The 27,649-nt window shown below is 36.8% G+C and overlaps 1 protein-coding gene across 1 annotated transcript; it reads left to right on the forward strand.

Moving 5' to 3' along the window:
- Positions 1 to 2,849: 2,849 nt before the first annotated feature.
- On the forward strand, positions 2,850 to 27,649 carry LOC114268362 (receptor-like protein 6). Its single transcript, XM_082876034.1, has 3 exons — positions 2,850 to 2,912; positions 24,694 to 26,713; positions 26,841 to 27,649. The coding sequence occupies exons 1-3, from the start codon at positions 2,850 to 2,852 to the stop codon at positions 27,647 to 27,649; spliced, it is 2,892 nt and encodes a 963-aa protein (XP_082732160.1).

The following is a 27,649-nucleotide window of genomic DNA, read 5'->3' on the forward strand; positions in this document are numbered from 1 at the left end:
AAAAAAAATCTATACATACAATATATAATATTAAAGTACAAGTGTACAATTAAGAATATATATATTAAATATAATATGAATTTTATTAATGTGTGTCCTTGAGACATGTAAAGAAATTTAAAAATATTATACATTATGTATAAAAATAAGTGCAATAAATTAGATATAATACTTTTAATCCATTTACAAAATTAACACAAATTTAAATAAGTTTCAGACAAATAAAATTGGCCGTGCTTAATGGTTTCAAGTTAAGCTTGTCAATTCTAAATTGAGTATGAATTCAGTTACTTTGAAAGTTCAATATGTATAAACTTCACAGTATCCCTTATTTTGAAAAGTTATCTGGCGGATCCATGTTTCAAGGTGGCGAGCGTGTTGTGCCTATAAGGCATAGCAAGCATAACATGGTGTTGTAAGGCTCATTGGATCCTTGTCTCGAGGTCATGTTATTGATCCCAACCTTTCACTGTCTAAGGTATTGAGTAGATCATTCATGAAAAAAATCAAACCACTTGGTTATTTATAACCTTAAAATAAGACTACATTTATTTTTAAAAAATAAACGGTTAATATAATTTTGATAATTTATTGTAAAACAGTTAGGACTTATTTTTTACAAGAATGATATCTTCGATGAATCTTATAATATGAATTGTTCATATCATCAAATAGGTTCGGGACAAGTCTCCATGATACATCAAAACATGCATGATGTGCCACAAGGCACAACACGCACCTCATATCCATGTTTCCATCTTATAACAATGAAACACATAATTAATTTGTCTAAAATATATATAATAAAAAAAAGATAAAAGAAAAACTAATTATATATCTAATATACTTGACTACAAGGCTAGACTTATAAGATAATTATGACTTATTTCCAGGCCGATTCCTTAGAAATCTCCCACCACCCATCCAATTTGGTTTTGTTATATTCTATCTATCTCTAACAATTAGTCAAGATAATGCAATCCATTAATAAGTCTTATTTTCAAATCGTAAAATTCATTTCATTTTATATTTTTTTAATATAATAATATATACTTATATATTTACATATAAAATCATATATATGGTTCTTAAAATGAAAAAAAAAATTATATATATTATTATTATGTTCATTCTAGGATTTGTGGATGATGCCAGTGAATTAAATTTCTTGTTACCCATTTATAAATGCTACTCATTCATAATCCGTTTATGAAATTAATAAAAATAAGTTTGAAATGAATAAAATTGGGCGTGGTTGACGGTTTCAAATTGAGCTTGTCAATACCAAATTGAGTATGAATTCCGCTACTTTGAAAGTTCAACAAATATCAACTTCAAAGTATTCCCCTATTTTCAAGAAGTTATCTCGTGGTTGTATTTCTATCTTAAAACAATGAAACACGTAATTAGTTTGTCTAAAATATATAAAAAAGAAAAAAGAAAAACTAATTACATATATATCTAATACACTTGAATATAGGCTAGACTTATAAGATAATTATGACTAAGGGTGTAAATTGCGCCTGACCCACCCGGGCTTGGGCTCGAGTCGGCCCATGTTGGGCCCCTAGGCTCCTGCTAAAATTCGGGTCGGGCCACAGGTCAGAAAATTAGGCCTAGGCCCAAACTCAGACTTAGGTGTCTTCAGGCCTTGAGCGGGTCAGGCCGACAGGTCTGGGCTCGGGCTTATTTTTTAACTAAAATTTTATTCTTTTCCACTAAAAATAACATTAGGCCTTGGGTGGGCTGTGCTTTGAGTAGGACTTGAGTGGGCCGATGGGCTGGACCATGGGCCGGGCCGGGTTTCAAAATGGCGACCTAGGCCTAAGGTCCCAGGCTGGGTCTGGCTCAGGCCTGGGCCCACCCCGGGCCACGGGTCATTTTTACACCCCTAATTATGACTTATTTCCAATGACATTCCTTAAAAATCTCCCACCACTCACCCAAGTTGGCTCTGTCCTATTCTATCTCTAACAATTATTAAGGGAAATTAGATAAATGTTGTCCATTCAAAAATAAATTAATAAGTCTTAGTTTCAATTGTCAAATCATAAATTGAATCATCAATTAATTTTTTAACAAAATAAATTATGAATTGTAAGACTCACGTCATTTTATATTTTTAATAAAATATATAAATGTAAAATCGTATATATAGTTCTTAAAATTAAAAAAAAAAATCTATACATATAATATATACTATTAAAGTGCAAGTGTACAATTATAGAATATAGAATATATATTAAATATTATATGAATTTTGTTAATATGTGTCCTTGAAACATGTGAAGAAATTTAAAAGTATTATACATTATGTATAAAAATGAGTACAATAAATTAGATATAATACTTTTAATCCATTTACAAAATTAACACAAATTTTAAAAAGTTTCATACGAATAAAATTGGTCGTGCTTAGGGTTTGTTTGGGAAGAAAAAGTCTGGGGGCTTTTTGGCTATTTTAGCCACAAAAAACAAAATAGGTTTTTTAGCCTAATAAGACAAAACATCACATTCAACCCATAATTATTACATTTTTTCTCTCACAAAAGTCAAAAAAGCCAAAAAGTCCATCCCAAACGAGGCTTTTTAGCCCCGGTCTAAAATAGTTAAAAAGCCAAAAAGCCAACCCACATCCCAAACTAACCCTTAATGGTTTTGATTTAAGCTTGGCAATTCTAAATTGGGTATGAATTTAGTCACGTTGAAAGTTCAACATATATAAACTTCACAATATCCCTTATTTCCAAAAACGTTATCTGGTGGATCCATGTTTCAAGATGGCTGTGCTTCCATGGAATTGGTGAGTGTGTTGTGCTTACAAGGTGCAACAGGCACAACACGGTACTATGAGGCTCATTGGATTCTTGTCCCACGCTCATATTATTGATCCAAACTTTTCATCGTGTAAGGTTTGTTGAGTAGATCATCTATGAAAAAAATTAAATCAGTTGGTTGTTTATAACCTTAAAATAAGACCACATTTATTTTTCAAAAAATAAACAATTAATACAATTTTAATAATTTATTTTAAAACAATTAGTATTTGATTTTTTACAAGGATGATATATTCGATGAACCTTACAATATGAATTGTTCAGATCATTAAATAAGCTCAGGACAAGTCTTCATGATACATCAAAACATGCATGATGTGCCACAAGGCACAACACCATGCACCTCAAATCCATGTTTCCATCCTATAATAATGAAACACATGGGTCTGTTTGATCTAATTTTAGAATTATGATTTGAGTATGGAGTTGTGTTTTGAGTTTTTGAATTATAGTTTGAAAAGAGAAAAATTGTTTGATTATGAGTTTTGAAAATAATTTTGGAATGATTTGTAATTTTTTTTTTGATTGATTGATGTATAAAATGTGAGAGAATGTGATAGGAGAGAGGAGAGATGAGAGAGAAAAAATGATTGATTGATTGATTAATAATTATAGCGATCTGGGTTTTCCTCTCATATTGTTGTATTCCGGACTCGGTTCCGTTGATAGTTGTTGTTGTATGTATTTCGTTTCCGTCCTTTAACTCTCTGTATTTGAGTTTAGAATTGTCTCGGATGTATTTCGAATGGATTGGTTGAGCTTTTGTCCCAACTCTTGTTGCCCAGATTTTCAGTGATCCACTCGAGCAGTTCTTTTTGCGCTCGAGCGGAGTTTGCACACCTTCAGTAGTTTGTCCTTCTGCAAAAGTACTGCAGATGTGTTTTTCACGCTCGAGCGGATTTCCTTACACTCGAGCGGGTTGCACTCAAGCGGGTGTTTGATGTCTATAAAAGTACTGGAAGAGTGTAATCTACGCTCGAGCGGGTTCCTTTTTGCGCTCAAGCGGGTGGTGTCTTGTTTTGTGCCTTGGCGCTCGAGTAGGTATTTTTGCGCTTGAGCGGGTGAAGTTTTTGTGTTTAACACTCGAGTGTCCTATTCTCCGCTCGAGCGGGTCATACGTATATCAATTGGCAGCTGGGTCATTTTAGATCACTTTTTCAACTCTCCCTCTCTCTCTTACTTTTCAAAATCTATTTTGAGAGCTTCTCTCACTACATTTCACCTTCTCTCTAAGGTTTGATCTAGTTTGAGTGATCTTCTACCTTAGTTCCTTTGCAAAAAGTGTAGAGCTTGGCTTGGGCTACCTATCAATCCGAAAATCTTGGGATTTGGAGCACTTTCGAAATTCTTCATCTTCTCCATTTGGTCTCATCTCTTGGGATAGGGATAACTACTCATGTTTATGGTTTTTGACATAATTTTGTAGTCATTTTGATGTAATGTTGTAGTTGGGAAAGTTTGGGAGTTAGGGTTTCAAACCCTTAAAATGTAAAAAGAGGGCTTTTCGTTTCATTGAACTATATATGTGTATGTGAGCCTTAAAATGAAGTCATTGAGGTCTATTGATGATATTTGGACCTTTGGGTCATTAGTGTAATTAATGACTTTCATTGTGAAATAATGAAATTGAGAAGTTATGAGAATAAATGGTGGAGTTGGATTGATTAATCACTCACCCTTGAAAATATGGGTAATTTATCTGTTGATGCATTTATTGTCTGTTTAAAAATAATTGCTTTGGGCTATCGGTGGAGGATAGTCTTGATTGTTGTAGACACTGCATGATGATTAGGTGAATTAAAACTAATCGGTTAATTATGTCATTGAAAATGGCGGTTGGAATAATACATCGAATTTGTGTATTGATTGATCTTGTATATGATAATTGTTTATATACATTGTGTTGTGTGGGAGGAGATAGGGGATGTACTCCACGGTTTAGGAGGAGATAGGGGGTGGACTCCTAAACGGGATGTTATTTGGGAGGAGATAGGGGATGGACTCCATTGATACAGCAAATCCATGTATCATTTATGAAGTATGGAAGTGTTTTGATATGACATTGATACAGCAAATATGTGTATCTATTGTGAAGTCAAAAATGCTTTAGAGCTCTAATATAGGAGCTCTAATAGCTCTAATGGGAAGGTGGGTCCCACCCTGATGTGATGTTTGTGCCTTGCTTTGTTTGTTTGTTTGTTTTTTTTTTTTTTTTTTTTGCTTTGACACATCATTAGAGCTCAAATTAGAGCTCTATATTTAGAGCTCTCTATCATTTCCCATTGTGAAGTATGGAAGTGTTTGTTATGAATTTTAATTCATTTGAATCGTTGATATTGGAAAGGTTTTTAACATGAGCCGTAGTCTCATGGGAATTGTTTGGCCAGGTTCTGAGCCATGTTTATAAATCGAAATTTGTTAAGTAAAGGAAAGTAAAATGAACATGGACATATTTGTCATGGGATTGGATGGTGTTGTAAGTTGGTTGATCAGTGTTAACATTTATCGAATGCTCATGTTTTAGTCATTGTTCATATTATGTTTAGCATATCTCTACTGGGCGTTGGCTCACCCTATATGGGACATCATTTTTAGGTACAGGTGATATGCCGCCTCCAAGGACTTAGCTTGGGAGATTTTAGAAGCTGAAGGCTTACTTTTGTAATTATTCTGTGTATTACATGTAATTCAAGCCAAGGGCTTATTTTGTGTTTTGAGTTAGTACTCTCCTTTTTGTAACCAAGTGTTGGCTTGGAAAGTTGTAAGCCCGTAGGGCATTTTCTTTTGTTGTCAACATGTAATACCTTTGGATTAAATACTCTGATGAATGGAAATATATTTATTTCTCTTATGTTTATGGATGTCACGAATGTATGATTTATGGGTTTATTTTGAGGGCGTTACAACTTGTTATCAGAGCGTACCGGGTTCGAATACTTTGGGTACGTGGGAAGTGGTTAGTACCACAATGGGTTTGTCTCGTTTGTTAGAGACTTAAGTGTAATGTTGTATGTGTATGTGATGACATGCTTATGTGACTACATGGGTATGGGATTTAATTTCTAGGATGTTGATTGGATCCTTGGGTCTCTGTGAGTTTTGTTGGAAAAACACTTGATCAATGTTGTTTCTAACCGAAACTCTAGTAATGCCTCGGGACTATCATTATCCGAAAATGAAATTCGTAAGTGCTTATGTGATTATGTGCTTACGTGGAATGAATTACAGTTGTCCATTGCATTAGGACGTGAGTGTTATAGCTTCGGCACATTTGTGAATGTGCTAATGTTCTTCGTTACCTTTGTTAGGATGTTAGGACGAGGACGTGGTGGTAGGCGAGGTAGGCCTAAGAGGCAGGAGATGCCTATACCGGATGAGATTCCGGCGCAGCAGGAGGGTGTTGGTCAGGCCAATATGGCCGAGCCAGTAGGTCAACAGGCCATAGGCACCTTAGCCCGCGAGATGGCAGGAGCTTTAAAGGAATCTATGGGCATTCTTAGGACAGAAAATCAAGCCCAGGCCCATGTAGTTGAGGCAGGGCCTTCCTTTTTAAAGAGGGAGTTCTTCCAGTCTAACCTGGACGAGTTTGTTGGAGATCCGAAAGAGCCACTTAAGGCTGATGAGTGGCTTGAGCAGATAACGAAGACGTTTGAGATGCTTGGCATCGAAGACGGGGCTTTGAAGGTGACCTTGGCGTCTTTCCAATTGAAGGGAGATGCGAGTCAGTGGTGGAAGTTCATGAGGGGTCGTGTTGGTGATACATGGGAGGCCTTTGTAGATGCTTTCCAAGAGAAGTTTTTGTCTCCAGCTATTAGAGAGAGGTTGAGGGACCAGTTTTGTCAGCTCAAGCAGCTAAGTATGCCAGTGGCCAAGTTTGAGGCCACATTTACCAGTTTATCCAGGTTTGCACCTGAGCTTGTGGCATCTAAGGAACGTCGTTGCATTGAGTTTGAGAGGAAGTTGAGACATGGACTTAAGACCAGAGTTGGGGGATCCATGACTCGGGAGTATGGGCGCCTTGTGGATGCCGCGACCCATATGGAGATTATGATGCAGGAGAAGGAGAAGAGGATGAGGGGCTCCAAGAAGAGTCAGGATGGCCAGGGGGATGGTCGGAGGCAGAGGGGTTCTAACCCTCAGCAGTCCGAGGGTGCTTTTGCGATATCTACCTTTCCAGTGCCGAGTGCAGGTTTTGGGAGAGGTAGTCTAGGAGACATTACCTGTTACAAATGTGGTCAGCTGCGCCACAAGTCTCCAGCTTACCCGCAGAGCGGAGGAGGTCAGAGAGCAGCTTCATCTTTGGCTTGACCTTAGAGCCAGAGTCAGGACAGAGGCCAGCCTCTCTCTTGTTACTAGTGTGGTCAGGCAGGGCACCTGAAGAGGTATTGCCCACAGTTGAGTGGCACATCAGGTGCGTCTGGTTCGAGGTAAACGCAGAGTTTTCAACCAGCATAGTCAGTTCAGGCCTCGAGGGCGAATCAGGGAGCTACATTGTCCCATTCTGTGCAGCAATCTTTAGCTCCGAGAGGTGAGCAGGTAGACCAGAGACCTTCTGGGCTCGTGTATGCTGTTACCGCGCAGGATCTTGTACCGGCTCCATCTGTTATGAGAGGTACTTTTTTATTTTGCAACTCGGTTGCCAATGTGTTGATTGATACGGGTGCATCCCATTCCTTTATATCTGCTGCATTTGCATCTGTTTTGGGTTTGGAGTTGGCGCAGTTAGCATCCCCTATTTGTGTTGTATCACCTATTGGGGGTGAGTTGATTTTGAAACAAGGGTGTCGGGGCTGTGATATAGAGGTCGCCGACCGTCGGCTTCCATTTTCTTTTATAGTTATGGTTATGTCGGGTTTTGATGTGATTTTGGGTATGAACTGGCTATCGTCGTACCGGGCTGTTATTGATTGTTACCGCCAGAGGGTCACTGTATGTACCTTAAGCGGGGATTGTTTCCATTTCTTGGGGGATTGGGTTGGTAGAGTGTTGCCACTGGTGTATGATCCGCGAGGGCGGAGTGAGCTTAGTGGTCTCCTCGCTGGCTTTATGGGTAGTGAGTGTGATGAGATTCAGATTGAGTTGCCCAGAGTGGTTTGTGAGTACTCAGATGTCTTTCCCGAGGATCTTGTTAGTTTGCCACCACATCGAGAGGTGGAGTTTTCCATTGATTTAGTGCCCGGCACGGCACCGATTTCCATGGCACCTTATCGTTTTGCCCCAGCCGAGTTGAGTGAGTTGAAGATTCAACTCCAGGAATTGCTAGATAAAGGCTTCATTCATCCTAGTACTTCGCCGTGGGGAGCACCGGCCCTCTTTGCTAAAAAGAAAGATGGTGCCTTGAAACTTTGTATTGACTACCGAAAATTGAATCAGGCTACGGTTAAGAACAAGTACCCTATGCCCCGTATAGATGATCTGTTTGACTAGTTGAAGGGGTCCTGTTGTTTCTCTAAGATAGACTTGAGATCGGGTTACCACCAGTTGAGGGTCAGGGAAGAAGATATCCCAAAGACGGCATTCCATACGCGGTATGGCCACTATGAGTTTCTGGTGATGCCTTTTGGGCTCACCAATGCACCGGCAGTATTTATGGACTTGATGAACCGGATCTTTCGGGAATTCTTAGATTGTTTCGTGGTCGTTTTCGTGGACGACATTTTGGTTTATTCACCTTCGGAGGAGGAGCACTTGAGAGTGGTGCTTGAGTTACTTAGAGCTCATAAGTTGTATGCTAAGTTTGAGAAGTGTGATTTCTGGCTAAGAGAGGTTAAATTCTTAGGCCATGTAGCCTCTAGGGAAGGGGTGTCTGTTGATACATCCAAGACAGAGGCAGTGCAGTATTGGGCACAGCTTAAGAGTGTTTTTGAGATCCGCAGTTTTCTGGGATTAGCTGGGTATTACCGTCGGTTTATGAAGGATTTCTCCAGGCTAGGTTCATCGTTGACTAGATTGACGCGGAAAGGGGTCAAATTTGTATGGAGTGAGACTTGTGAAAAGTCGTTCCAGGAGTTGAAAGTTAGACTTACCACCGCTCCAGTGTTGATTATTCCAGAGAGAGGTTTGGGTTATGCGGTTTATTATGATGCCTCACGAGAGGGTTTGGGTTGTGTGCTGATGCAAGAGGGGAAAGTGGTAGCCTATGGCTCGTGGCAATTGAAAATACACGAGAGGAATTACCCTACGCACGACCTAGAGTTAGCAGCTGTGATCTTTGCCTTAAAGATTTGGAGGCACTATCTGTATGGTGAGAGGTTCGAGGTGTTCTCGAATCATAAGAGTTTGAAATATCTGTTTACACAGAAGGACTTGAATTTGAGGCAGAGGAGGCGGATGGAGTTCATTGAGGATTATGACTTTGAGTTGTACTATCACCCGGGAAAGGCCAATGTTGTGGCCGATGCCCTTAGTAGGAAATCCATTAGTGATGTAGCTTGTATAGCCATCCGGGAGTGGGAGATGTTGGGTGCACTTGGCGAGTTTGATTTGCTTCTGGACGAATCTGTAGAGGCAGCGGCCTTGTTTTCTGTTATTGCGCAGCCTACACTTGTGAATCAAGTGTTAGAGGCACAAAGAGGTGTCCTTGAGGTAGAATCCCTTCGAGAGAAGATCTCTAGTGGGAAGGTTGAGAAGGGTTTGACTATGTATCCCGACTTGAGTGTGAGATACCAAGACCGTCTGTTGGTACCGGAGTCTTGCCGAGAGGAGGTACTCTGAGAGTTTCACCATTCGTGCCTTGCGGTGCATCCGGGAGGCACTAAGATGTATCGTGATTTGGGTCGCCAGTTTTGGTGGCGGGGTATGAAGAAAGATGTGGCAGTTTTTGTATCTAAGTGCCTTACTTGTCAGCAAGTGAAGGCTGAACATTAGAGACCAGCGGGTTTGTTGCAACCCTTGCCTATTGCCGAATGGAAGTGGGAGCATGTCACTATGGACTTCATTGTAGGTCTTCCGAGGACTTAGTGGGGTAGTGATGCTATTTGGGTGGTTGTAGACCGGTTGACTAAGTTGGCGCACTTCATTCCTATGCGCGTGAGAGATTCGGTAGATCATCTTGCCGACTTGTATATTCGGGACATAGTGAGGTTGCACGGGGTCCTAGTGTCGATCGTCTCAGATAGAGATCCACGTTTTACTGTTAGGTTGTGGCAGAGTTTGCAGAGTGCTTTGGGCACTAGGTTGACCTTTAGCACGGCTTATCATTCTCAGACTGATGGGCAGTCTGAGCATACTATTCAGATCCTTGAGGATATACTTCGAGGCTGTGTCCTTGACTTTAGTGGGACATAAGAGAGGCACTTGCCCTTGGTAGAGTTTGCCTACAACAACAGTTTCCAGTCGAGTATCGGTATGGCATCATTTGAGGCCTTGTATGGCCGACCGTGTAGGTCTCCAGTTTGTTGGGCCAAGGTGGGTGATGCACCTTTGTTGGGCCCAGAGTTGGTGAGGGAAACAACGGAAAAAGTTGAGCTTATCCGTGGGAGGCTTGTTGCAGCCCAGAGTCGCCAAAAGAGTTATGCCGACCGTAGGAGGGGGCCTTTGGCATTTGAGGCGGGTGATCATGTCTTTCTGAAAATATCACCTAGGCGGGGTTTGATGAGGTTTGGGAAGAGTGGGAAGTTGTCCCCTCGGTTTATCGGTCCCTTTGAGATCCTTGAGAGGATATGTGAGGTTGCATACCGTTTAGCTTTACCGCCGCGGTTGTCCGGGGTGCATGACGTGTTTCATGTTAGTATGCTTCGGAAGTACGAGCCGGATCCATCGCATGTATTGGATTGGACCGACTTAGAGGTAGATGAGGATGCCTCGTATGAGGAGAGACTGGTACAGGTCTTGGATAGGCGGAATCAAGTCTTGCGAGGCAAGACCATTCCCTTGGTAATGGTTTTGTGGAAACATCACGGAGTGGAGGAAGCCACTTGTGAACATGAACTGGAGGTCTGAGAGAAGTATCCGGATCTATTTATGGATGTTTGAGCATATGTTGTATATTTTGTTGTATTGATGAACTTTAAGAGCATTGAATATGTCTTAAGTTATAAAACATTGTAAATGTTTCGGTTTATGCAAGTATTGTGGAACTTGCCTTGAAATGGAAGTTTATTTTAACATTGCATATGTTAATTCTGTTTTAGAAATGCAAATATATTATGGGCATTGAATATGTAATTGAATGGTGGAATGCGTGTTGGAATTGGTACATTTCAAGGGGAAGCATGTTGATAATGCATATTGAGTAAGATATTGTGATTTGCCTTTTGAAAAGAGATGAGATGACCGGTAATGGGTCAGGTTGTTGAATATTGAATTGTATTATTGTTGAGAATTGAGAAAACTTGTTTTTTGAAAACTGGTATCTAATTTCGGGGACAAAATTCCTTAAGGGGGGGAGGTTATAGCGATCCCGGTTTTCGTCTCATGTTTACTATATTCCAGACTCGGTTCCGTTGATAGTTGTTGTTGCATGTATTTCGTTTCTGTCCTTTAACTCTCTGTATTTGAGTTTAGAATTGTCTTGGACGTGTTTTGAACGGGTTGGTTGAGCTTTTGTCCCGACTCTTGTTGCCCAGATTTTTAGTGATCCGCTCGAGCGGGTCTTCTTGCGCTCGAGCGGAGTTTGCACACCTTTAGTAGTTTGTCCGTCTGCAAAAGTACTATAGATGTGTTTTTCATGCTCGAGCGGATTTCCTTACGCTCGAGCGGGTTGCACTCAAGCGGGTGTTCGATGTTTGTAAAAGTACTGGAAGAGTGTAATCTATGCTCGAGCGGGTTCCTTTTTCCGCTCGAGTGGGTGGTGCCTTGTTTTGTGCCTTGGCGCTCGAGCAGGTATTTTTGCGCTCGAGCGGGTGAAGTTTTTGTGTTTGATGCTCGAGCGTCTTATTCTCCGCTCGAGCGGGTCATACGTATATCAGTTGGCAGCTAGGTCATTTTAGATCACTTTTTCAACTCTCACTCTCTCTCTTACTTTTCAAAATCTATTTTGAGAGCTTCTCTCATTACATTTCACCTTCTCTCTAAGGTTTGATCTAGTTTGAGTGATCTTCTACCTTAGTTCCTTTGCAAAAAGTGTAGAGCTTGGCTTGGGCTACCTATCAATCCGAAAATCTTGGGATTTGGAGCACCTTCGAAATTCTTCATCTTCTCCATTTGGTCTCATCTCTTGAGATAGGGATAAGTACTCATGTTTATGGTTTTTGACATAATTTTGTAGTCATTTTGATGTAATGTTGTATTTGGGAAAGTTTGGGAGTTAGGGTTTCAAACCCTTAAAATGTAAAAAGAGGGCTTTTCGTTTCATTGAACTATATATGTGTATGTGAGCCTTAAAATGAAGTCATTGAGGTCTATTGATGATATTTGGACGTTTGGGTCATTAGTGTAATTAATGACTTTCATTGTGAAATAATGAAATTGAGAAGTTATGAGAATAAATGGTGGAGTTGGATTGATTAATCACTCACTCTTGAAAATATGGGTAATTTATCTGTTGATGCATTTATTGTCTGTTTAAAAATAATTGCTTTGGGCTATCGGTGGAGGATAGTCTTGATTGTTGTAGACACTGCATGATGATTAGGTGAATTAAAACTAATCGGTTAATTATGTCATTGAAAATGGCGGTTGGAATAATACATCGAATTTGTGTATTGATTGATCTTGTATATGATAATTGTTTATATACATTGTGTTGTGTGAGAGGAGATAGAGGATGTACTCCACGGTTTAGGAGGAGATAGGGGATGGACTCCTAAACCGGATGTTATTTGGGAGGAGATAGGGGATGGACTCCATTGATACAGAAAATCCGTGTATCATTTATGAAGTATGGAAGTGTTTTGATATGACATTGATACAGCAAATATGTGTATCTATTGTGAAGTATGGAAGTGTTTGTTATGAATTTTAATTCATTTGAATCGTTGATATTGGAAAGGTTTTTAACATGAGCCGTAGTCTCATGAGAATTGTTTGGCCAGGTTCTGAGCCATGTTTATAAATCGAAATTTGTTAAGTAAAGGAAAGTAAAATGAACATGGACATATTTGTCATGGGATTGGATGGTGTTGTAAGTTGGTTGATTAGTGTTAACATTTATCGAATGCTCATGTTTTAGTCATTGTTCATATTATGTTTAGCATATCTCTACTGGACGTTGGCTCACCCTATATGGGACATCATTTTCAGGTGCAGGTGATATGCCGCCTCCAAGGACTTAGCTTGGGAGGGTTTAGAAGCTCAAGGCTTACTTTTGTAATTATTCTGTGTATTACATGTAATTCAAGCCAAGGGCTTATTTTGTGTTTTGAGTTAGTACTCTCCTTTTTGTAACCAAGTGTTGGCTTGGAAAGTTGTAAGCTCGTAGGGCATTTACTTTTGTTGTCAACATGTAATACCTTTGGATTAAATACTCTGATGAATGGAAATATGTTTATTTCTCTTATGTTTATGGATGTCACGAATGTATGATTTATGAGTTTATTTTGAGGGCGTTACAATAATAATAAGAGATGAGATGAGTTTTGAAAGTAATTTTGATTTGTATTTTAAAAATATTTTTGGTCAACACGTTACATTCAAATCATGATTTAAAAACAGTGTTGAATTTTGAAAAGTAAACCAAAGGCTGTCATAATTAATTTGTCTAAAATATAAATAAATAAATAAATAACTAATTATATATCTCATACACTTGAATATAAGGCTAGACTTGTAAGATAATTATGACTTATTTCCAGCCAGATTCCTTTGAAATCTCCCACCACCCATCCAAATTGGTTTTGTCATATTATCTATCTCTAACAATTAGTCAGGGTAATGCAGTCCATTAATAAGTATTATTTTCAAATCATAAATCGTAAAATTCACTTCATTTTATATTTTTCTAATATAGTAATATATTCTTATATATTTACATATAAAATCATATATATGGTTCTTAAAATGAAAAAAAAAACAATTTATTTATATAATATTAAATATAATATGAATTTTATTAATGTGCGTCCTTAAAGTACATGTTAAGAAATTTAAAAGTATTGCGCATTGTGTATGAAAATGAGTTCAATAAATATAATACTTTAAAGTTCTTTCAATATTTACTTTAAGGGCACACATTAACCAAACCAATTGGTTTGTATTTTTGAAATAATTTTGAAAAATAATTTTTTGGAAAAAGTTTACAAAGCTTAAAATTTTGTTTGGTTGCATGTTTTGAAAATAGTTTTGGAGTTTTGGAGGTTGGGATAATTTGTAGTTGAATAGATGGGTGTGAGAGAAAAAATCATTGATTGATATGTAGGATGTGAGAGAAAGAGAAAAGAGAGAAAAAGTGATTGATTGATGTATAGTAAAGAGAAAAATGATTTTGAATTTTTTTTCCAAAAATTTCAACCAAACAAATTTTTGAAATTTTTTTTTATCAAAAATTGACTCTCAAGAGACAAACCAAACAAGGCCATTATTAAAGAATAACACCTGCAATCTTTTTCAGCATAATTTAATACTCTTTCCAAATAAAGCGACCCACAAACAAAGTCACGGAAGTCTTGTAAAAAACGACATGGAAAAATATGAAATAAGATTTTTTCCAATATCTTTCTTGCAATAATCAAGATTATTGTAAAATAATAGTGTTTTAGACTTAAAGCATCTATTTACATTTTCACTAATTAAAGTTTTGAGCTTAAATTACTTATCTAAATTACCTTTGCAAGATTATTCCAAGGTGATTATGATTCTAATTTGAAAAATATGAGACCCATGAAAATAACAATGAGAAAAAGACAACCATCTATCAAATAAACACTGCATAACTTTAGATTTTGGTAGAAAAAGGATTATTGTTGCTTGATTTCTTGGTCGACTGATTTGCTCCACTTCCATCTTTGATTCCCTAATTTGTGTTGGAAATGGTGGAAAAAATTCTGGGTAAAACCATAATTTTTCCTCAAGTTTGGTCTATTTTTTAGGTGGGCCCCGAGTGTCGTTTTACTCGGGTCAAAGTGGTAACGCGTTCTATGCTGCGTTGTGATTCACGTGGTATATTTGGTTGCTCAAAACCATTACCGAGTGAATGGGAAATTGAAGCCAAAGTGTGCTCCATGGAAATGGAGTTTTGGTAGGAAATTCCTTAAGGTTGTAAATTGGCTTGTCCCACATTGATTTGGTGGGAAGTTTTGAAAGGGTTTATAAGGCTTGGGTTTGATACTTGGGGTGTGCCCCAAGGGGTACCCAAGTGTTTTAGAGGGAGAGGTTATGGACAAAATGGGCTAGACCCATTGGATCCAAAAATCACCACATACGCGCGCGCCGTCGCCGTCCGTCCGGTCGGCTGGACCTGGGCCTGGGCGCGGGTGCGTGGTGTGTGGTTGGGTTGGGCTTCTAATCTTTTTGGGCCAAAAACATTTGAATTTAATTTTATTTTTTATTAAAATAAAATCCAGAATTCAAATTAAACTGGTTTGGATTTATTGTTCATCCAAACAGGGCTCTTCCCGTTTTCAAACAGAATTAAACTGTTTTGGATTTATTGCTCATCCAAACAGAGCCCTTCCCATTTTTATCTGTTTGATTTATTAACCCAACAGATTCAAATCTATTTAAATTTGAATCTAACAGGTTTCATACCTGTTCAATTCAAAACCAGGAGTCACCTTTGCATCTATAAATAGACTAGCCTCCCATTTGGATTTCATTCTAATTTTTCGTACTCCATCCTCTGCAAATTATATTCTTCATCTTGCTGCATTTTATTTCCGAAAGAAAGAGTGTAAACACTTAGTGTGTTCGTAAGGCAAACAAGTTGTAGTGCTGCTATTGTTTGTGGTAAGATCATTTCATCCTGGGAGATAGACGTCCAAATTCTGAAAGCACTGTGGAGAGGACGAATCTGCCTTATGGACACAGTGTTAAACACTGGACTTGATCAGAAAAGTTATTCAAATAAATTAACCAAGTAAGTTGTTTAATTTTATTCTGTTTTTATTTGTTTATTTAATCAGATTTTAATTTTGTTTTTGTAACAAAATAAAATCTGTGGTTTTATTTATTTATTTATTATTTTGAGTTTGATTTTTGTAATCAAACAAATTCTCTCATTTTCTCTATTTCTTTTATTCTTGTTGTTGTTTTGTACACAACAGAATTTAATCTTTTTAAATACAGTGAAGATTGCCTAACAATCTTAAGACAGAATCCTTTTTGGGTATCTTCATTGTATTTAATTTTCTGTGTTTTCAAATTAATATTCTGGTTGGAAAAACAAATAGTGATTTATGCTATTTGACAGATAGTAGTAATATATTGTCTCTTTTCTTTGACAACAACTAGTAGTACGATACTGGTGTCATTAACAATTCAGAATATTATTTGGTATTACAGAAAATTCTTGTGATATTTTATTTTTCTAGTTTTAGTAACAAGGAAAATAAAATTATTTTGTTGTTATAATTATTTTCTGTTTTTAGTAACTAGAAAATTAATTTGTGTTTTAATATTTTCTGATTTTTGTAATCAGAGATTATGGCTACTACAACTGAAACTGCATCTGGTAGTGGTACTCCTATTGTTACACCTACATCGGTCCCTATCCAGAACCATGTTCATGTACCAATCAATCATGGAGAAAAATCGAAAAAATTTAACGGTACCGAGTTTAAGAGATGGCAGCAGAAGATGCTGTTCTATCTTACAACTCTTAATTTGGCCCGGTTTCTCCATGAAGAGGCTCCAGCACTTAAAGAGGGTGAAAGTGATCGGCAAGTTGTTGCCGCTGTAGATGCTTGGAAACATTCAGATTTCCTGTGCAGAAACTACATCCTAAATGGCATTGACAATATGCTGTATAATGTATACAGTCCTCTGAAAACAGCAAAAGAATTGTGGGATTCTTTGGAGAAGAAATACAAGACAGAAGATGTCGGCACGAAGAAATTTGTCGTCGGTAAATTTCTGGACTTTGTTATGGTAGACTCCCAAATGGTAATATCTCAAGTTCAAAGTTTTCAAATAATTTTGCATGATATTCATTCAGAAGGGATGTCTCTTAGCGAGTCATTTCAAGTCACTGCTTTAGTGAAAAAGTTACCACCGGCTTGGAAAGATTTCAAAAATTATTTAAAACATAAACGCAAAGAGATGACTATGGATGAATTGATTGTAAGATTAAGAATTGAAGAAGATAACCGAAAGGCTGAAAAGAGGAATGGGAAAAATCCCATTGAGTCCAAAGCTAATGTGGTTGAACAAGTTCATAAACCACATAACAAAAAGAGGAAGTTTACTGGAGATGGTCCTAAACAAGGCGATAGTAGCAAGAAGTTCAAAGGAAAATGCTATAACTGTGGCAACACTGGACATCGAGCTTCTGACTGCCGCCGCCCTAAAAAGGATCATGGAAGTACAAGTAAGAAGACCACCAATCAGGCCAATGTAACAGAATTGGATTACATCTCTGACGGAGTGAATGACATCAACCTTTCTGCTGTGGTGTCTGAGGCTAACTTGGTTGGAAATCCCAAAGAGTGGTGGGTTGACACTGGAGCAACTCGTCACATATGTGCGGACAAGAAGATGTTCACTACCTACAATGAGGCAGCAAATGGTGAACACCTTTTCATGGGAAAATCTTCTACTTCTACTGTGGCTGGACAAGGGAAAGTGATCTTGAAGATGACATCAGGGAAAGAACTGACCCTCAACAACGTACTGAATGTACCTGACATCCGAAAGAATTTAGTTTCTGGGTCTTTGTTAAGTAAAAATGGTTTTAGGCTTGTATTTGAGTCTGATAAATTTGTATTAACAAAGAGTGGTATGTATGTTGGTAAGGGATACATGAGTGATGGTCTCTTTAAGTTGAATGTAATGACAGTTGTACCGAAAGTTGCTATGAATAAGAATAACACATCTTTTGTTTATATTCTTGAGTCAAATTTATGGCATGGTAGATTAGGACATGTGAATTTTGATGCTTTGCGTAGATTAATTGGTTTAGATCATATACCAAAGTTTGAAATTAATCCTAATCATAAATGTGAAATTTGTGTAGAAACAAAACTAACTAAGGCTCCATTTAAATCGGTTGAAAGAAAAACCGAACCTCTAGAATTAATTCATACTGATGTATGTGATTTAAAATTTATTCAAACTAGAGGAGGCAAAAAGTATTTCATAACATTTATCGATGATTGCACAAGATATTGTTATGTTTATTTACTTAGAAGTAAAGATGAAGCCTTAGAAATGTTTAAACTCTACAAAACAGAAGTTGAAAATCAACTTGGTAAAACCATTAAAATGGTTAGAAGTGATAGGGGTGGTGAATATGATGCACCATTAAATGAATTTTGTGCACAACATGGCATTATTCACCAAACTACAGCCCCTTATTCTCCACAGCAAAATGGAATTGCTGAAAGGAAGAATAGAACCCTAAAAGAAATAATGAATGCCATGTTACTAAGTTCAGGTTTACCACAGAACTTGTGGGGGGGAAGCAATATTGTCTGCTAATTATGTTCTTAATAGAATACCCCACAAGAAAACCAAAAGCATTCCTTATGAATTATGGAAAGGTCGACCACCTTCCTACAAATACTTAAAAGTGTGGGGGTGTTTGGCAAAAGTTGAAGTACCTGTTCCTAAAAAGACTAAGATTGGACCAAAAACAGTAGATTGTGTGTTTATTGGTTATGCTCAGAATAGTAGTGCATATCGGTTTCTGACTTATAAATCAGAAATACCTGATATAAATGTGAACACTATTATAGAGTCAAGGAATGCTGTGTTTTTTGAACATGTCTTTCCTTACAAGAAAGGACAGGAATTAAGTTCACAGAAAAGAACTTATAATTGTACACAAAGTCAAGAGACTAATGACAATCAAACACAAGAGACTAGTAATAGTCTCGACCAACATGATTTAACTAATGATGAACCACGACGAAGTAAAAGAGCGAGAACATCAAAATCCTTTGGTCCAGATTTTCTGACATACTTGTTAGAAAATGAACCTCAAAGCTTTAAGGCAGCAATGACAGGTCCTGAAGCACCTTTGTGGAAAGAGGCTGTTAATAATGAAATTGAATCCATTATGCAAAATCATACTTGGGAATTGGTGGATCTTCCACCAGGTTCTAAACCTCTTGGATATAAATGGATATTCAAGAGAAAAATGAAAGCAGATGGTTCAATTGACAAGTATAAAGCAAGACTTGTTGTTAAAGGTTACAGACAAAAGGAAGGTCTGGACTATTTTGACACATATTCCCCTGTGACAAGAATAACATCCATTCGCATGCTTATTTCTATAGCAGCGTTGTTTAAATTAGAAATACATCAAATGGATGTTAAGACAGCTTTCTTAAACGGTGATCTAAATGAAGAGATCTATATGGAACAACCCGAAGGGTTTGTAGTATCAGGACAAGAAAAGAAAGTTTGTCGACTTGTAAAATCCCTTTATGGATTAAAACAAGCACCTAAGCAATGGCATGAAAATTTTTGATCAAGCAATGCTTACTAATGGGTTTAAGATAAACGAATGTGACAAATGCGTCTATGTTAAAAACACTGACCAAGGATATGTCATAGTTTGTCTTTATGTGGATGACATGCTTATCATTGGAAGCAGTCAAAACATGATCAAATCAACTAAGCAGATGCTTAAACAAAAGATTTGATATTAAAGATATGGGGGTCGCAGATGTTATATTAGGAATGAAAATTACTAAAACATCTGACGGATATGCATTATCTCAATCTCATTATATTGAGAAAATTCTTGATAAATTTATCAAGGATGATTTGAATTTAGCTAGAACACCTGTAGACATCAGTCTTTATTTATCGAAAAATAAAGGTGATGCAGTGTCTCAGTTAAAATACTCCCAAATCATTGGAAGCCTAATGTATCTAATGAATTGTACTCGTCCTGATATAGCTTATGCTATCAGTAAATTGAGTAGGTACACTAGTAACCCTGGAGAAGACCATTGGAAAGCGATCATTCGAGTTCTTAGATATCTAAGATTTACTCGTGATCATGGTTTGAACTTTACTCGATATCCAGCAGTACTCGAAGGTTATTGTGATGCCAATGGGATATCGGATACTAAAGATTCAAAATCCACTAGTGGATATGTCTTTACTCTAGGAGGCGCTGCTGTTTCTTGGAAGTCCACGAAACAAACTTGCATGGCACGATCCACAATGGAATCCGAGTTCATTGCTTTAGACAAAGCAGGTGAAGAAGCAGAATGGCTTCGTCACTTCTTAGAAGACATTCCAATGTGGCCAAAACCTGTGCCAGCTATTTGCATTCATTGTGATAGTCAATCTGCAATAGGCAGGGCACAGAATCATATGTATAATGGTAAGTCACGACATATTCGTTGTCGACATAATACCGTAAGGCAATTGTTGTCAAACAGAATAATCTCAATAGATTATATAAAATCTAAAGAGAATATTGCGGATCCGTTAACAAAAGGTTTGACAAAAGAGCTAGTGTATAGTTCATCGAAGGGGATGGGATTAAAACCTATTACATAAGAGTTGTTATAATGGTAACCCTACTTATATGACTGGAGATCCCAAGAACTAAGTTCAAAGGGACAACTAAGTTATGTATGGCTCACCATAAATCACCAAGGGATTCAAATTCCTACCCATTCCTATGGTGAGAGTGATATCTGCAACATATGTTGTCTGCAGGGGTATAAGGATAAGCTTTGCTTTTAATGATTACTTATATCTTGATTAAGGCATAAAATCAAGATGAGTATAAGGAGATACTCACAATAAGAATCACCTATATGAGTGTTGAACTGGGGCCGGTTCTATGAGAATGAAAAGGCTAAATTCTCTAGAAACACTTATGAAAACCAGGCGCGTTCAAGGCCAAAATGAACACAACAGTGAGAACCACGATGTGTTAGAAGATATTTTGTGTGAAATCTATTGTCTTGGCTTACACAAACGGCTGAACAATTCAAGGCATCGCGTCCATTGGTTAGCCAGTAAGTCCGATAGGTTATCACTAGGGAAGGTTCAAGGCCGAAAACTACCTATCCTGATGCAAGATATTTTCGACTTATACTCTTTCGTTAAGTCTGCATATTGTTGCATTTCCGTTGTCATCAAATTCCATTAATGTGGGGGATTGTTGGAAATGGTGGAAAAAATTCTGGGTAAAACCAGAATTTTTCCTCAAGTTTGGTCTATTTTTTAGGTGGGCCCCGAGTGTCGTTTTACTCGGGTCAAAGTGGTAACGCGTTCTATGCCGCATTGTGATTCACGTGGTATATTTGGTTGCTCAAAACCATTACCGAGTGAATGGGAAATTGAAGCCAAAGTGTGCTCCATGGAAATGGAGTTTTGGTAGGAAATTCCTTAAGGTTGTAAATTGGCTTGTCCCACATTGATTTGGTGGGAAGTTTTGAAAGGGTTTATAAGGCTTGGGTTTGATACTTGGGGTGTGCCCCAAGGGGTACCCAAGTGTTTTAGAGGGAGAGGTTATGGACAAAATGGGCTAGACCCATTGGACCCAAAAATCACCACACACGCGCGCCGCCGCCGCCGCCGCCCGTCTGGTCGGGCGGGCTGGGCTTGGGCTTGGGTGCGTGGTGTGTGGTGTGTGGTTGGGTTGGGCTTCTAATCTTTTTGGGCCAAAAAAATTTGAATTTAATTTTATTTTTTATTAAAATAAAATCCAGAATTCAAATTAAACTGGTTTGGATTTATTGTTCATCCAAACAAGGCCCTTCCCGTTTTCAAACACAATTAAACTGTTTTGGATTTATTGCTCATCCAAACAGAGCCCTTCCCCTTTTTATCTGTTTGATTTATTAACCCAACAGATTCAAATCTGTTTAAATTTGAATCTAACAGGTTTCATACCTGTTCAATTCAAAACCAGGAGTCACCTTTGCATCTATAAATAGACTAGCCTCCCATTTGGATTTCATTCTAATTTTTCGTACTCCATCCTCTGCAAATTATATTCTTCATCTTGCTGCATTTTATTTCCGAAAGAAAGAGTGTAAACACTTAGTGTGTTCGTAAGGCAAACAAGTTGTAGTGCTGCTATTGTTTGTGGTAAGATCATTTCATCCTGGGAGATAGACGTCCAAATTCTGAAAGCACCGTGGAGAGGACGAATCTGTCTTAAGGACACAGTGTTAAACACTGGACTTGATTAGAAAAGTTATTCAAATAAATTAACCAAGTAAGTTTTTTAATTTTATTCTGTTTTTATTTGTTTATTTAATCAGATTTTAATTTTGTTTTTGTAACAAAATAAAATTTGTGGTTTTATTTATTTATTTATTATTTCGAGTTTGATTTTTGTAATCAAACAAATTCTCTCATTTTCTCTATTTCTTTTATTCTTGTTGTTGTTTTGTACACAACAGAATTTAATCTTTTTAAATACAGTGAAGATTGCCTAACAATTTGTTATGTTCTAATTTCTTTCATCAGCTGGTATGATATGTATCGATTTATTCTACTATTTTATTTTTATTTTTTGTTGGGGGTCAAAGACACCAAATGAGGTCATTTAATAGCATTGGGAGTAAAAAATGAAAATAATTCAAATTAAATTCATTCCGACTCTACGATTCCATTTTTGAATTGCACGATTCCAACAAATTTCTTATTCTTAGCTACAATTTGTATTGCCCTATGTAAAACCCATATAGAATTATACGAATCATATTTCGAATTGTATGATTCAAACCACTATTTCAATATTATTAGTGAGTGCTACCAAATTTTAATGTGAACAATTAAGTCTTATTTATTCTAATTTATTCTCAAACAAGTTCACGTCTCCTTAATAATATATTTCATTACAAATTTACCATTCTTATAAAAATATGAATAACGATTGTATAATTAATTTTAATTTACTCTAATTATATATTCTTTAGTTGTAAATATTGTTAAAACTATATCAAACAAAACGATTTGATAAAAAAAAATACTATACATAATCCAGGTGGTTATGTGGGAGGAATTATTCTGTTTCGCATGTATCAACCTATATTAACATCAAGGTATTCCCTGATTTCCAAGTTTTCTAGTGGATCCATTCTACTAGGTGGTTATGTGCGATGAATTATTTTGTTTTGTGGGAATTTCACATTGGCCATGTGCATGGTGAATAGCAGGGGCTAAATGAATACATGACTTCAAAATACGAAAATAGTGGAGAAATTATTGAATATTGTTGGACGGCACATGGACACGCTGTATTCTAAACTTAATAAAAAAAATTTGATTGTGTGCTGATCTTATAACAATGAGACACATAATTAGTTTGCTTCAAATGTAACAGAAAATGTATGAAAAATTAATAATATGGCCTTGTACACTTAGGAGGACAAACCACATAAAATATAGGTTAGTCCTATATAATAATTTTTCTCATTTCCAATCACATTCCTTAGAAATCTTCTATCTCTAACAATTATCAAGGAGAACTAGAGCAACGCAATCTGTTAAAAAATAAATTAAAAAAAAAATTAGCAATAAATCTTATTTTCTATTAATGAGTCATTTTCAATGTAGACAATTAAGTCTTATTTATTTTAATTTATTCTGAAAAAGTTAACTTTTCCTTAATAATATCTTTTATTCCAATTATACCATACTTATTAAAATATGAACAAAAATTACATAAACAATTTTAATTTACTTAAAAAATATATATTTCTTAATTGCAAAAATTGAATAAACTACAACAAACAAAATCATACTCAACAATTTGATGAAAATAACTATATCATAGGAGTCATCATTTTCTATTACCTTGTACTATGAAAAATATATTTAATAAACAATTTAAAAAGTCTATTTTTTTTTAAATATTCCATTAAAGATATTGTGAAAATAATACTCTAAAAAATTCATATATTTTTTAAACTACGAGACAACAAGAAAAATAATGAATCTTACGTTTATGCTTTTGTTCAATTAAAAGCAAACCAGTCCCAAAATGTTTTATTACTTGCTTTATAAATAGTCAAGGCATTACCAACTTTTAATTGATTTAAGGAAATTTATATTCGCACTCTTTATATTTTTACTCTTGTTATTTTTGTTTTTATAATTTTAATTGACTCAATTTTAACATTAATTTATGATTTTATCTCAATTTATTTTAATTGATTATAACTTTTAGTGTTTTTTTTTTTTTTTTGTGAAAAATGTACACATGAACATGTTTCATCTTTTATAGCTAAAAAATTGTAAACTTATTCGATTCAATTCCCAACTAACTCAATAATATTTTTTCTTTCAACAACCATAATCAGTGTTATCAATTGGACTAAATTAATATAAAATTCAAAATTCAAAATAGAATTAATTGAAATTATTCAAATTAAAATGACATAATGGACCAAATGTAGGAATTATCAACATAATTTTTCATTGGAATTAAAGACAAAAATGGTTGTTGCCAACCTGGACGTCATGATGGCTGATGGATAAAATTGCATAGTTACCATGCTTGATGGGCTGGGCTGGGCTGCTCCACCACCATAGAAAGACTTGGTGTGTATAAGAATGAGTAATACATTTTCCTTCTCCATCGTCAAACCACTATCCTTCTTACTCTCCTCTGCTTTTCATATATCTCTCTTTCTCTCTGAATCCTCCTTACCTATAAGAAAACAAAATGAGTTGGCTTATGTTTCTTCTGCTATTTCTCTTGTCTTCTTCTACTTGTGCACGCCATACCTACCTTGAGGACCAGAGATTTTCACTTCTCCAATTTAAAACAACATTTACCCTAACTCCTGATGCCTCTTTTCCTTGTGAATCTGATTCTCATCCTAAAATGGTGTTCTAGAATGAGAGTAGTGATTGCTGCTCGTGGGAGGGGGTCACGTGCGACTGGTTGAATGGTCATGTGATTGGACTTGACCTCAATTGCAGCCAGCTTCAGGGCACCATCCAACCCAACAACTCCCTCTTCCACCTTCGTCACCTCCAAACCCTCAATCTTGCTTTCAATGACTTCAATTTCTCTACAATTTCACCTGATTTTGCCTCCTTTCCAAGTTTGACCCATCTCAACCTCTCTAAAACTAATTTTGTAGGCCGAATTCCTTCGAAATTCTCCCATTTGTCCAAATTGATTTCCCTTGATCTCTCTTTTATGAATTATTATTCTTCTTCTCGGGTGAGACTTGAACAACACACTTTCAATATACTCCTTCGAAACCTAACCCAATTAAGAGAACTACACCTTGATTCGTTGAATATCTCTTTACCTGTACCTCATGCTTTGCTAAATCTGTCTTTTTTGACATCTCTCAGTCTTGGTCATTGTCATCTGCGTGGGAAATTCTCAGAAAACTTTTTTCACTTTCCAAACCTACGAAAGCTCAACTTACAGGCTAATTTTGAACTCACAGGTAAACTTCCATACTTCAACTTGACTAGTTCCCTTCAGTTTCTTGATCTCTCCTACATAATTTTTTCTGGCCAATTGCTTGAATCAATCAGCAATCTTAAAGCCTTGAATATTTTGTGCCTCTATTATTGCAACTTTTCAGGGTCCATTCCAGCTTCTCTTTGGAACCTTACACAAATTACCGATCTAGACATCGGGTATAACAGTTTTGGCAGTCAAATCCCCTTATCAATTTCAAACCTTACAAAGCTTACTAACTTGGATCTTTCCAAAAACAATTTGAACGGACAAATACCGGATTCCCTTGGCAACATGAGCCAACTTACTAACTTGTATATTTCCAGAAACAATTTGAGTGGTCAAATACCGGATTCCCTTGGCAACATGACCCAACTTACTAACTTGGGTCTTTCCGAAAACAATTTGAATGGTCAAATACCGGATTTCCTTGGCAACATGACCCAACTTACTAACTTGGGTCTTTCCGGAAACAATTTGAACGGTCAAATACCGGATTCCCTTGGCAACATGAGACAACTTACTTACTTGGGTCTTTCCACAAACAATTTGAACGGTCAAATACCGGATTCCCTTGGCAATATGAGCCAACTAACTTCTCTCTTTTTGAGTTCTAACTCACTAAATGGGACATTACCATCTTCGATGTTTGCTCTGCCTTCACTGGTTGGAATAGGATTGAGTAACAATAAGCTACAAGGACCAATTCCAAGATTAGTTTATGAACTCCAGAACCTAACATACTTGCAGCTTTCATCAAATAACTTAAGTGGTGTAGTGGATCTAGATAAGCTTCTAAAGCTTAAAAATCTGATCTATCTTGATCTCTCATATAATGGTCTCTCATTGAGCATCAACAACAGTGTCAACTCCACCTTGACCAACTTTGACACTGTAGGATTAGCTTCTTGCAACTTGAGTGAATTCCCAAACTTCTTGAGAGAACAAGCCAGATTGCGTTCTCTAGACCTTTCAAATAACAAAATTCACGGTGAAGTTCCAAAATGGTTATTCAATGTGGGGAAAGATTCATTGTATAGTTTAAATCCTTCTCATAATTTCCTTACAAGTTTAGAGCGTCTTCCATGGAGGAATCTACAACACATTGACCTGCACTCCAACTTACTCCAAGGACCACTCCCTGTTCCACCTAACACCACATATGTTTTCTCTATCTCGAACAATAAATTGACCGGAGAAATCCCTATATTGATTTGCAATCTGAGCTCACTTGGAGTTCTTGATTTGTCTAATAACAGTTTGAGTGGGTTGAATCCACAGTGTTTGGGAAACTTGAGTCTCTCGGTGCTGAATTTAGGGATCAATAGCTTTTCTAGCACCTTTACTGCAACATTTACCAAAGGCAATTGGCTAAGGAATCTTAACTTGAATGGCAACCAAATTGAAGGACAAGTTCCGCGATCTTTGCTCAATTGTGAATACTTGGAAGTTCTAGATCTTGGAAAAAAACAAGATAAATGATACATTCCCCCGCTGGTTGGAAACTCTTACAGAATTACAGGTTCTTGTCTTGAGGTTTAATAGGTTTTATGGTCACATAGGCACCTCTAAGACCAAAGGCAAACATCCCTTTCCTAAGTTGAGAATTATTGACATATCTTGCAATGAGTTCACTGGCCTTTTGCCAACAAATTATATCAAACAATTTGGATCTATGATGAATGTCGATGAACATGTGAAATTTAAATACATGGGCGAAATATATTATCAAGATTCTGTGGTGGTGGCGATGAAAGGAAATGAGATTGAATATTCAAGAATCTTAACAGTCTTCTCAATCATTGATTTTTCAAGAAATAAATTCCAAAGAGAGATTCCGAAATCCATTGGGAGGCTTAATTCACTTCGGGGTCTTAACTTATCCCATAACAACCTCAAAGGCCACATTCCAACTTCACTTGGAAATTTGAAAAACCTTGAATCGTTGGATCTTTCCTCAAACAAGTTTGTTGGGGAGATTCCTCAGCAATTGAAAAGTTTGATGTTTCTTGAGGTACTAAACCTTTCAGACAACCAACTAGCAGGACTAATTCCTCAAGGGAGCCAGTTTAATACATTTGGAAATGATTCATACAGTGGGAACTTGGCCTTATGTGGATTCCCTTTATCAAAGAAATGTAAGGAACTACAGCTATTGCCACCTCCACCAACACTCCAACAAGATGAGAATTTAGACAAGTCAAGCGGATTTAATTGGCAAGTTGTAGTGTTGGGGTATGGATGTGGATTTTTATTTGGAATGGTTATGGGATATCTTATGTTTGTAACTCGAAGAGCAGAATGGCTTATGAAAATTGTTGAAGGAAAACATCAAAAGAAGGTGAAAAGGTCTAAGAATGGTGCCCACTGA

The sequence above is a fragment of the Camellia sinensis genome, chromosome 6, assembly GCF_055761805.1.
Source record: "Camellia sinensis isolate YWXY chromosome 6, ASM5576180v1, whole genome shotgun sequence".
Taxonomy (NCBI): Eukaryota; Viridiplantae; Streptophyta; class Magnoliopsida; order Ericales; family Theaceae; genus Camellia; species Camellia sinensis.

Bases quoted from the DNA above. Each gene is read 5' to 3' on its own strand.
- LOC114268362 (XM_082876034.1), top strand. From the start codon at position 2,850: ATGAGGCTCATTGGATTCTTGTCCCACGCTCATATTATTGATCCAAAC. The intron at 2,913-24,693 runs GTTTGTTGAGTA...ATGGTGTTCTAG, and splicing joins CAAACTTTTCATCGTGTAAG to AATGAGAGTAGTGATTGCTG. The intron at 26,714-26,840 runs GTGAATACTTGG...ATGGTCACATAG, and splicing joins TCCGCGATCTTTGCTCAATT to GCACCTCTAAGACCAAAGGC.